Below are 12434 nucleotides of genomic sequence, written 5' to 3'. Positions count from 1 at the left end.
TTTAAAATATATTGTTGTTATTGGAAGCTCTACAGCAGCTTGTACAAGAACCATAATAACAACATTTGCAGTAATGGAACTTTCAGCTGGAGTTGGGTTGTTTGCCTTCTTTTGCTCTCCCATGAGCCTTCCCTGGGTCTTTTTTTCCCCCTCCACTCTGCTCCATATAGATTTTGATCTTTCCTTTATTAAATAGAAATAGCTATCCCCACTGACTCACTTATCTAATAATAACTAGACCCTTTCAATTCAAATGAGTTATTAAAGTAAATATATGGTTAGGGTATTACTGGGAGAGTGGCAATAGAAATACCATGGTCAAATTATCCTGTGACTCAATTCTGCAAAGCGTGCTGAAGCCATTTAATACATCTCACAAGTACTCAGTAGTGACCTCTAACACCACAGTGGCTTCTCTCCTACAGTAGCTCAATTTCACAACTCTGAATTCACATTTATTTATTTATTTTTTTTTAAGGAAAGGTTTTTATAAATCATTCTTCAGCCTTTGGGAATGAGCCAATTTAATGCCAGAGTATCATTCCATTTCAAAGACTTGAAGGATTTGAGGAAACACAATCTGCTTTTGGAACAATGTAAGATGAAGAAGTTGTGGTTTCATTAGAAACTAAGCTGTGGAGTTTACATTCAGAGCTCAACTTTTCCGAAGTTCAGCAGTGGCTCTTGGCTTGTCAGCAGTATTTCCCTGCAGTGCTCTTCTTGCAGCAGCTCTCCTTCCTAAGCCTGCTGCAGCAGGAGAGGACACTTGCCCCAGGAGCAGATGGCAAAGGACACATTGCTGCCAGCCAAAGTTTCTAGCAGTCATTGGCCTTAGAACAGCGGGGGAAAGGAAATCCCTCTGTAAAGTCAAGAATCACCAATCAAAAGCATTAGTCCTTATTTTTAGCTGTTTTATCACCGTGTTTGAGAGGATGCTGGAGAACAGACTGATGCTGCTCCAAGCCTAGATTCCGTCCCAGATCCATCCTGACTCTGAGGCTGTCAGAACCCATCTGGGCCTTTTCTCAAGGTCACAGGATAGGTCTGAGATGTGCTCTGCTCCACAAAGACCTACGGAAAATCGATTTTGTAACTGTTGCATTTCTTTTCCACCACCTCTGCTGCACTGCAGCAAGTGCTGACATCCTGACAGGAATAGCACATAATAGCACATGATGGTGCAGGCTAAAGAGAGGTATTTTTGCTTAGTTTCCATGTCAAAACATTGGGGAAAAGAAAAATAGGAGTCTAATAGAGTAATGGGTTCAGCCTCATTCTGCAGCTCCAGACATGCACCCATCACCATCCCCACCACCACCTCCCAACACGTCACCAAAGAAACCTGCCCAAGCCACAGAGACACTCAGTCACATCTAGCTTTATTTTAACCCCGTCAGAAAAGTTCAAGAATTACACCAAAAAATACTTCAGTCTCTGCTACCTACTGACAAAAAATACACCACAAAATTATAAACTGTTCAGTGGTTTGCTGGAGTTTGGATTTTTGGTGGAGGGAGTGGTTTGTACATTTCGAGTGAGAAATGAATTTACAGATGGAAGGAGAAGGGAGGATAGGAAATCAGACAATGGCGTTTGGCACTACATTTTTAGCTACACTATACAGTTATTTATCATGATGCCTGTTAGGACTGAGGAGTTCTGCCCTCATTTACACCCTCTAGTGTCTATGTATGCGAAATGGAGGACAAAACTGCCCAATGCGGGGGAAGAAGGGGTCAGTTCCTAATTTCCATCCCAGTCTAGCCACAAATCTGAAAAAAGCAGCCTTAGTTACGACGTAAACCTTGCCCTCCGTGTGCACTCTGCTCCTGCTGCTCAGCATCTCCTACCAAGCAGCAGAACCTCACAGTAATGGGCCAAGTGGTGGCTCTAAATAACTGAATCCCTTTTTTTAAAGTCCCACCACTCTGCTCTAATTGCCATTTATGGGGAGAAGATGTTTTACACCAGCTGGTATTGGCCTAAGCTTGGGGTCTGGTCTGGGTATGCAAGCAGAGATCCGATGGGATTCTTCTACTCTGAGAGTATGTTATGGCCAACCCCTCCCTGACTCCTAGAGTGATATTAAAGACAAAGGTATTGAGAGTTGCAGGAAGGAAGCTGGAGCATCTTTTCTTCATGGGTGAGGGGAAAATTAATAGAGGCTTAGCAGTGTTTTATACTGTCACCACTCTTGGGAGGCTCCTCATGTTATAATGGCATTTGTGGGTCTCCTTGTGACACTCAGGACAGAGGCCCCAAAGGATGAAACCTCACCTAACTAACTGAAGGTCACTCAGGAAATCCATGCCAGAAGTAGATAAAGCCCTGATCTTCTGACTGCCACCAGCTCTGTGCTCACAACTACACTCTGGCTTTCACTACAGCAGTTTTCATCTTGCTCCACATCCACAGACCAGGACTTCAGAGACCAGTCGAGATCACCGGAGCAGTGACAGCTCTTTAGGATTGTCTGTCATTTAGGAATGCCTGGATCTTCCTGGATTTGCATAAGCCCCTGTTCAGGTGTGTATGCAGGTGCTTTTGCACCTGTGTATGTTTGAGGGAGGAGGGGATACTTGTGTTTATCAGCAAATGCACACTGATACCTGATTCAGTTTGATACCAGTTATCCCCCCTTTGGCAAGCTAAATACCACTGCAGTGTCCTTCTGACAGGTTCTCTCTATCCTGTCTCTTAAAAAGGGTTTCAGCTATTTTTCAACTGCATGTTAAGTCTGAGTCACAGCTTTCCAGCAATGGTAACGTTTTGCAGGATTCCCTTTGCTGCTTTTATCCTCTCTGGCTGTTTATCTAATTTGCTTTTTTTGTTTTTTAATTTCTTTTTCTAACAAATAGTTAAGCAATGATTTAAAAATATTTTTACATTGTAAGGTACAGTCAACATCAAACATGCCTTTGTACAAGAGCTCGACTCGATTACAAATCAACGAGAACAATGCACAAAAAGAAATATCCATTAAGATGACTCCCACACTTGGGCCTTATTTATTCCCATTGTGCTGCTAGCACAGCACCCACTCTCAATTAGAGCAATGCAGTATAGACACGGTGTTGTCCCCCCACCCTCCCACTTTGCCCATCACCACTCGTTAATTTTAATGACCTTCTGTTTTGGCGGCCTTGGTTTCATGGTTTACTGACCCTGAGGACAGCCAGGGTGATACAGCCCGGGAGCTGGTCTGCTTGGCCATGCTGTAGTGGCTGATGACAGTGTAGAACCTGCCCCGGGAGTTGGAATCCTGTGCGGAGTAGTAGGCATCCAGGGAGGCCGGGATGCACCGCTTATGCTGGAAAGGAGGAGAAAACAAGTGAAGTAAAGAAGGGTCCCATCAGCCTTAGGCTCTCCTTTTAAAAATCTCGTTGTTAGGTGCTTGCATAGATGAAGTTTGACTCATATGCTGCAGCGAGAGCATCTGCTGCACAACCCCTACTGCCTTTCAGCAGCCATGTGGGAATGCACAAAGTTTAGACTTGGCAACAGCCTTCCATGCCTGTTGCTACTGGCAACCCTGATTGCAGGCAGACTTCATTGCTGGGTTGGAAATGGGGGCTGTAAAATGAAGGCTTGAGGGGTTTGGTATGTTACTGGCACATACAAGGACCAAGGTCCCTGCCAGGAGTCCTACTAGAGTACATGAGGCAGCTTCTGTCTTGATGGAGTGAAAGCTCCATAGAGTGAAGTTCAGGATTAATCCTCAGCCAGGCAGGGGACAGACAGAGGCAGAGTAAGCTGCAGATGTGCAGCTCTGTTGTATGTCTTGTCCCTGACCTGTAGGACAACCACCTTGGAAGGATGGTAGGAAGCACTGTCCAACTACCCAGCCCTTGTCAGAGCTTCTTGGCTGTGCAGACACTGCCAGTGTGCCTCCTCTACACTACTGTGGGCACTTGGGTGCTAAGAACTGCACAAATAAATCAATTCACTTTACAACAGTTGTAAAAGAGCAATGAAACAGTAAAAAATATCAGACAGGTTGGCATTCACAAAGTAACACCAGTGACATAAAGGGCCCCAGGTATGATTATCATTAAATGATGAAACAACCCAGCTCCCACATCAATGTGATTAGCAGAAAACTGAGTTCAAAGCCTTTAATCTTCTGAGAAGTTCAGGTTTGGATCTGATTCTGAGTCCTAACTTCACTTTTATACAACCTAAGAGAATAATTCACAATAGCTACTGTACAAATAAGCTTACTCTATTTTCCAGCTCACAGACCATTCTCAGCGTGGTCAAGCCTCCCGTGTGTTTATGAGTTCATTTGTAGCAAAGAGTGAACTATTTTGCAATTATATATTTTTTTAAATCTCGACAGAGCAAGCAAATAGTTCTCTGTGAGTATTTGATGTAAAACCACGGGGCAGAAGGTTTTCAGCAACTAGGTTGCATGGTTTTGTTCTTGACAGATGCTCAAAAGCACAATAAATGAACACAGTGGGCAAATTTGGATTTCTTCCAGAAAGGACACATGTGCCAGCACTCCGGGAGCTTGCCTTGCATTAAAATGTATGCTAGTAAACCTTGGTCCCTTCAATGTGTGGGAAGCAAACATGGGATATTCCAGCTGCAATAAATCCATTCACAAATAGGAGGGATTGTTCCTGAACATCTGTCTGTAGCGTTCACCAAAGCTAATCCCAACAATTACAGTGTAACAGTAGCTGATGGAAGCAGATGCAACCCCATATTTCCCATAACACTTTTCCCATTTCAACACATTCTTGCCAAATGTTCTGTTTGGCCTGGTCAGAAAAAGCAGACCAGACTGTAACCATGTAGTCATTTAGAGTCTATCATTATCTCAGGCAATTCATCCGTCTGAAGTTTCTTACCTTATAAACAAATCCATCTGGGCAACTGTGGTCGTAAGTGAAGGCTTTGTATACCACAAGAAACACTATGCAGGCAAGGAATGCAAGAGCCAGACTTATGAGAATAGTGACCTACAAAAGAGGGATAATGTTACTCTACATATGTTAAAATGGCATACGAGCAACCTCATAATTAAATGACTTATAGTAACATCCATCCTAACAGACTGCAGCCTTCACTTCACTGTGCAATACTTAACTAAGCATGGTAATTGAATGAAGGCTAGATCCAATAGCTCTGAATCATCACATCGTTTCTATCCACCCCCCACCCAAACCCCTCAGACTGTCAGGAGTGCACATTCCTGTGTTTAACCCTTGCAGTGCTTTGGCCTTCTTGGAGACTTTGCGTTCCCAGGCTCTCATCACCTGCTGGCCCAGCAGGACCCACCAGCAGCCAGAGGCTCCACATTCAGAGCCCAATCTGTGCAGATAAGCTGCCTCACAGCCATGGCAAGATATCATTTTTCTGATAGCAGAGGTAGGTGAGCGGGTAGGAAGAATGAGGCCTTAGGGGCATGTCCCTTTGTGCCTTCTGCTGCAAGGCAAAGTTACTCCTTGAGTAGCTTGCAGAAGAGGGGAAGAAATCCTCAATTTACCAAAGCCATAAAAACAGCCAACCACTGACAAAAGCCAGCATGTATACCCACAGTGTGCCCAGGACCAGGGAGGCAGGAGGCACAGCTGTTGTCTCTGTAAGCATTCCAGATCCCGTTGGTGGAAGATTTTTGGAGGTACCAGACACAACCAAGCCCAGATACTCCTTTTCCTCATTCCTGAGCAGACTACTTTGCTGCGCTGTTCTGTTCCTTTGCTGTAGCTCCTTCCTTCTAGTTTACTCTCCCCATTCAGATGCCTGGATTGAAGCCCTGACCATTGGTTTTAGTTGAGCTTCCTACGGGCTGAGCAAGAATCTCAAATACACATTGTTCAAATGCACTGAGGTTCAAGTTGATAATCACTCCATCAGGATGTATGCATATGGATGTATGTCTGAAACACCTGGGACAACACCAGCTCCCTTGTCCCCTTGCCTGAACCTTTCTTGGCCCCAGCTGGTAGTTCAGCAAATGCCGTGCAAAAGCCTCTGGACTTCTACTACCTATATTACAGTAATTCATCCTGTTGAGACTGCTGTCTCACGCCAATCCAGATTGGCATGAGAACCCCTGGAGCTTCAGTGTTACCATGCAAACTAGGGCTCATAATCAAATTACTGAGATGAGGGGGGTGGGAACAGCAGTGAAGGATCATTTAGAACTGTTGCATGGCCAGCAGTGTGGGCAGGGAGCTGGAGCTGGGCACCACCAGGCAGGATTTGGCAGGATGTTTGCCTGCATGAGGAAGGTGCTGCAATTTCCTATGCTCTGTGAACCTATGGGAGCTTGCACTGAGGACAATCCTACAACAAAAGGTTGAGATCAGGCATGAATTTACAAGAGGGATCAGGATTGATGAGGCTTTTTCCTACTCCCAGCCTCAATGTGCTCAGGAGCAGAGCTCAAGGCTGCAAACTCCCACTGATTGCATCAAAACCGAACCACTAAGGGAACTGCAATGGCAGGAAGAGGTACGGACTGTGTGCTTACCCTGCAGGCACGTTCCCACCAAACCAGTCATGTGCTCATTCTTATAGACAAAACAGACATCCAAAATATGCCCTCTCCCCAGTAACAGGGCTGCATTTACCTGTACGAAAGGCAGCTATTGTCACTTACTGTCCTAGCAAGGAAGAGCCACAATTTTTTCATTTCTATCTAATTATTCAGCTGTTGGTCCACCCACCCTTCTGCTGTTACAGTTACATCATAACTATTTTTATGTTCTTTGATAGGTGTCCAAGGAAATTCAATAGTATGTACAGGCAGAAGTTGTTCCATAATTATGTGTAGGAGGTTGGTCATAGTACAGAGGGGAAAATCAGAGTTAATTCCCACAGTATAGTGACCAAGCTTGTAAAGAACAGCAGCTAATAAATAACACACTGGATATATCTCAGAATTCATCAATATAGCATTATTCATATATCAATAACGTAATATATCAACACATGCATGCTAATTGCTTAATATTGTCTCACACTGAATTTTGCTCCAATTCCCCCCTTTAGTCATTGCAGTAGCTGTCATTCTGAGAGCCTGTAAGATATGCAACCCCTGCACAGACTCAGAGAGACCACTGTCATTGCTTTGCTGTGCAGAAGGGGACATCCCACACTCACCCATCCTGAAGAGGGTTGCAATACCTGGTGAGATCCATTCTTAAGCACGTAAGGCATTGGCACATTTTCTCACGGAAGCTAAAGCAGCCTTGGCGAATGCTAGAAGATCCAGAGCTACAATTTTGGTGGCTCTTTTAAGGCAAAAAGAGTGAAATTAAGTCTACATGTACTATGCCAAATCTGACCCATCGCATCCTGTTCAAATACCAGAAAAAAGAGAGAGATGAAGACTATATCTAGCAGGAGCGATTCATAAATTCATTGTTAAATCAGAATATTTTAGAATAAAAGTGCAAAAAGGTAAGATGACTGGGTAAGATTGGAGCTAATAGGCTTTTCTAGTGGTGAACAGTTCACTGAAGCCCTGACTCTCCTTTTAGAATAACTGCTCATATTAACCTCCTCCTTAGGGCTTAATCTGCTGCAAAATGGGTTAATTAAGCAAAAGACAGGTGCACAGGGGCACAGGGAGAAGAACTTATTGCTGGGTCTCATCAAAGAACATGTGTAAAAGTCTTGGTGTGCTGAAGAGATAGCCAGTAAAAGAGGAGAACAGCTGTATGAATTTCACCAGTGACCAAGAAAAAATGAGCTCTGCTTCCTCTCCAGCAAAGCACATTTGACTGTGAGTTTGAATGGGCTTCCTGGATTATGTATGCCTACACTCTCTACTCTTTCCAACAGAAGACCTGCAGAAAAGAACCCTCTCCAAAAAGACCCTGATCTTGCAGGTCAATGTGAAAGAGCATGTCTCCTCATAGAAAAAATGTCCATCAGTTCTTTCTCATCTAAAAGAAGAGCATAGTAGACCCGGTAACTCCTCTCATAACACTGTAAGTAGTAACACACATATGAAGGCAGTACAGCAAGAAATAACATCCTGGTCTACCAAAGCCAGTGTTTAGAGGCCAGTCTTGGCACGGGTTCAGTAACTAAGAAATGCTCAGTTCTCCAGATTGGTTGGTCTACTACAATTACAACATGCAGTGAATGAAGAAATCTTGCTTTGGTTAACCTGGAGGAACAAACTTGGGATCAGTTTAAAGGAAATAACTAAGTTCACTGAAATTAGACTAAATATCACCCATGAATACACAGAGCATAACTCAGTGAGAAAGCCCCTCATGTTTCTGAGAAACAAGATGCTCATTCTCTAACATTGTTTAGCAAATAGAAGGGCTAGCTCAAGATCAGTACAGCCCTAAGAGTAAGAAATCAGACAAAGATGGCAGGAGACCCACAAGGGTGAGCAAGGAGCTCATGGGAAAACTCAAACAGAAGAAAATCTACAGAGTGTGGAAAATGGCACTGGCAACCTGGGAGAAATAGAGGAACACTGTCAGGGCATGAAAAGATGCAACAAGGAAAGATTTCAAATCAAATCTTTCAGGGATCATTCAGGGCTGACTGCAGCTAAAGAAAGGGCCGTGAAAGGGGAACATTCCCTGAACTGTGGGATGTCCCTCCCATCCAGAACAGCTCCATGTCTGCCTTTCCCAAGAGCTGTTGCCAAAGTTGTTTTGAAGGTTTCTTACTCTGATCTAGACAAAATGGCCAAGTTCTTCTTTTGGCCTTCCAAACCAGAAAGAACGGAGCTGTCTGGAGTTAGAACGAATGTCTCTTCTTTTTCTAAATCCCCTGTGCGCACACAGCCTACGGAAATGACCATTAGTAATGCGATTTGACTGGTTCCTTTCCTCTTGTCTGCCCACTGAGCCCCTAAAATAATAAATCCCCATCTGCTCTGTCGCTCTGCTCCAGCAAAGTGCTGACACCCAATTCATTAGCTCCCAGGAGCAGGTCCCTTCCGCTGAGCTTTCTTCTCCCTCCTGGGTGTAATTGAGCCCATTTTCACCTCCCTCCTGCCATTTCATGCACTTGCAAAATTACAGCGTGACACAATATTACACATGATGATGCATAGTGTAAAATTGTTCTGGGATGAAATGTCGCATACGATGTTAAAGCCCAGAGGAAAGGGAAGGAAAAATACATCCCCGGATATTTTGCCAAGTCAGAGCTAAGACCCACCTCTATTCCAGAAAATACAAAGCTTAATTAGCATTCGAACACCAAAGAATCATAGAGCTGCAATACCTAATAAACCTCCACTTTTTTTTTTAATGAATAACATGAACCTTGGCAGTCTCTGAGCAATATAAACACTCACAGAGGGGAAATAAAATTTAGTGAGCAGATAAAACCTAGAAGTGCTACAGGCATGAATCTGTCATGTGTGACTGCTTGAGTGGGTAGCTGGAGGGGGATACTTCCCCAAAGCCATATACAGCTCCCAGAGGTTCCCCTAAGAGGGGAGTGTGTCTGCTGGAACAGAGCAGAGATAACATCACTACCACACCAAAAGTCTCCCCATCCACCATAAAACATGGAAAAAGGTTTGGTCTGAACCCCCTGACTTCACTGGAAGATGTTAAGCTCCCATCAACACAAGCACGTTAGCTCAGTTCCTCCCCCTCTTTCCTGTAGAAGTACACGCAGCATTTACACAACAGCACAGACAAAAATAACACATATTCTCATCAAGCAACATGAGGTTCCACTAAGTTTTTTCATATCATCCATTCAGGTACCCTTCCTGCTGGCCTCATTTTGCAAACACAGTGTGCACCCATTGCTCCCCGGCGTAGTCAGCAACACCTGGGAGCAGTGAGTCACTCCAGAACTCAAGCCTTAAGGTTCTGACTTGCATATGAGGATTTGAATGCAGTGTTGATGACCTGCTGAGCTACAGAGCCTTGGGCTGTTCCTGGCTTCAGCACAGATCAGGGACGTACTCTGGTGCCTCAGAGTCCTGTGAAATCTAAATTCTCTGGAAGTACCTGGGAAAAAACACAGAAGGAAGCAGAGGAAGATGGATCCCAAGCTAAGGCTGATGGGAACACTACCACATAGAGCAGATATGCTGAAGGAGCATTTTTCAGGCAGTGCAGGTGGGGGAAGGGTCTGTCAGCAGATGGCAGCTCCCTCAAATTTATGCACTGTTTGAACTGAGTTGACAAATATTTTTTTTCCCAGTGGGGATTGGATGCAGACTCCTCTCCATTAGTATTCAGCATCCAACCTGTGCTGGTTGAGTTGAGGGGTTTGCAGGGTTTTTTTTTTCCACTTAAACAACATATTACTTACATTACCAACTGGAGAAACATAATTTATAGTCATGGCTCTGGTGGCGGGGCTTGTCATTCCACCTTTATATACTGTTCACCCTGTGAGAACTCAGCATAAAAATGGTTAAAAATAAAGAATTGGGTAGGGACAGAACAGAACATGAGCACTCAATTGTAAGCCATCTCACCATGAACATGATGTCTTACAAAACTGTGAAGCAATACCTACTGGAAGAAGGACATGATTTTTTTCCTAACCCAAATAACAACTGTTCTATGAAATCAATCACAGTTAATCTAACAAATTTGCTCTGTACAATATGGTCAGCAGAGATCTCAGTAAAATTCCAGAAAGATTAGACATTCACATGGAGATCCTCCGTGTAGCTTAAACTAGGGCTTAGTGAAACTAAAGGGGCTGCTTCCTCTTACCCCACTGAGCTCTTGTATTTAATAAATTGAATGAGTCCTTCAGATTCAGACCTATAGATGTCCAAATCATCTCTAGATTCCTACAGGACACTAAAATCAGCAGTGATTCGGCAGTGTCTGTAGGCCTCGGTGTCTTCAGACAGGTAAGAAATGGTCCATTCTGGGCTTTCATATATTCGTTTGATGTATCTCAGTCTGGGTTTGCAGTTGAGAACTCAGCTCACCAGCTCACCTGGTACAACCCTACAGTGCTAAAGCTCAGTCCAGTCACAGCTGATACTCAAGCAGCAGTCTTGTCATCTGCTGTCTGAAATTTCTTTTGAAGACCACTATGCTGCTGTCTCTTTGAGAGAAAAACAGCTACAGTGAGACCAGCCTTGGAGAAACTCAGCAAGAACCTCCTGCTCTTTGTGGACCAGGCACAAGTCCTGGATGCCACAGCCTTTAAATTCATCCCCCAATTGCTGCCAAAGTGAAAAAATCCCAGGATGCAAACAGACAATGCGATTTCTGTCCATCTGTTTGAAGAAAACCAGAGAAGATCTCCCCAGTGCTCACACAATGCTTGTGTGATGCTAGCAAGCCCAGGTTTTCATCCACTGAGGTAGGACTTCTTAGACATCATCAAGCATGTTTTTCTTTCTAAACCTAGCAAATAAGAGTTTGACTCAGATACCTCTGAGCACTCAACATACATATATAGGCTCAAGACTGCATGCAGGAAGATGCCACAGCAGTAAAAGCATTGCTACCTAGAGGAGAACCAGACGGCATCCAGAGAAGAATTCATGCTCTCAGAGGGCACAGAGTTGTGTGCTGCAGTCAAGGAAATCATAGTTTGATTCCTGGATAAATATCATTTAACATATTCTGCATAGTTTAATCGTAGCAGCTATGATGGAAATGGGGGACCTCAGGAGCCAGATGCCTCTGTTCATTCCTACACTGCAGTCCACTCTCCATGCAGACAAGTTTGTCAGGAAATGGTGTCACTGTGAATGCCATGTCTGGTCCTCCAGGATACATCATCCAGCATTCCTGGGTGTTGGGCAATTCTATGACCTTTAATAAGCAATTCAACTGTAGAAATTCTGTTTAAATTTTCTGTTTATAAAATAAAGACTGGAAATAAGGCAAAGTTGTTCTGCAAACAAAATTGGCAGAAATTCTGTCAAGATCGTTTTCCTAGAAGAGCTACATAAGAGCTATGCTTGGATAGGCAACAGGTTTCTTTCCATGTTTTATGCTAATGCCATTCGACCTGGAAACCTATCAACCCATTGACAACCTTGTTAACAATCTACAACAAAAAGGCAAAATCATCAGTCAATGTGCCACCGGGCCAGTCCCAAAGATCTTGCTACTCAGGAGAAATTTTTCAGCTGTAAGGACATCACACTCTCATATCATACACTCATGATCTTATTATAAGAATTTATGCTTGACAGTGAAAAATTTAGGAGAGTAATTTATTCTCCTTCATTCCATAACTTCTTCCAACTGATAATTAGATGTAAGATTGACAACACTAAATCTTGACATGAAAGCTACAGTAAAAGTGAAAGACTCTGGAGCAGCTCCCAGCTCCAGATCCAGCTGTCTATCCTGGCTGCCTCCCACCTGCGTGCCAAGAGGAAATCCAAATGTGAACCACTTCAACCTTTGCATCCTGTAAGAAAATCCAGAAACGGGCAGAAAGAGAACTACTGCATGACCAACATGGATTGACCAGGGAGACAAGGACTCTGAAATACACCC

The 12434-nt window shown here is 43.8% G+C and overlaps 1 protein-coding gene across 2 annotated transcripts in view; it reads right to left on the bottom strand.

Moving 5' to 3' along the window:
• Positions 1-1362: 1362 nt before the first annotated feature.
• HMP19 (protein) overlaps positions 1363-12434 on the bottom strand; it is a 36805-nt gene continuing 25733 nt past the window's right edge. For both annotated transcript variants that reach the window (NM_001326465.3, XM_046900344.1), the window contains exons 4-5: positions 4857-4967; positions 1363-3310 (exon numbers count right to left, since the gene is read on the bottom strand). In NM_001326465.3, coding sequence (NP_001313394.2) covers positions 3119-3310; positions 4857-4967 — 303 coding nt within the window. In that variant the 3' untranslated portion in view covers positions 1363-3118. The remainder of the gene's footprint in view (positions 3311-4856; positions 4968-12434) is intronic.

The sequence above is a fragment of the Gallus gallus genome, chromosome 13 (assembly GCF_016699485.2).
Source record: "Gallus gallus isolate bGalGal1 chromosome 13, bGalGal1.mat.broiler.GRCg7b, whole genome shotgun sequence".
Lineage (NCBI taxonomy): Eukaryota > Metazoa > Chordata > Aves > Galliformes > Phasianidae > Gallus > Gallus gallus.
The sequence above is the reverse complement of the archived record's forward strand: the minus strand, read 5'-3'. Positions and strand labels throughout refer to the sequence as shown.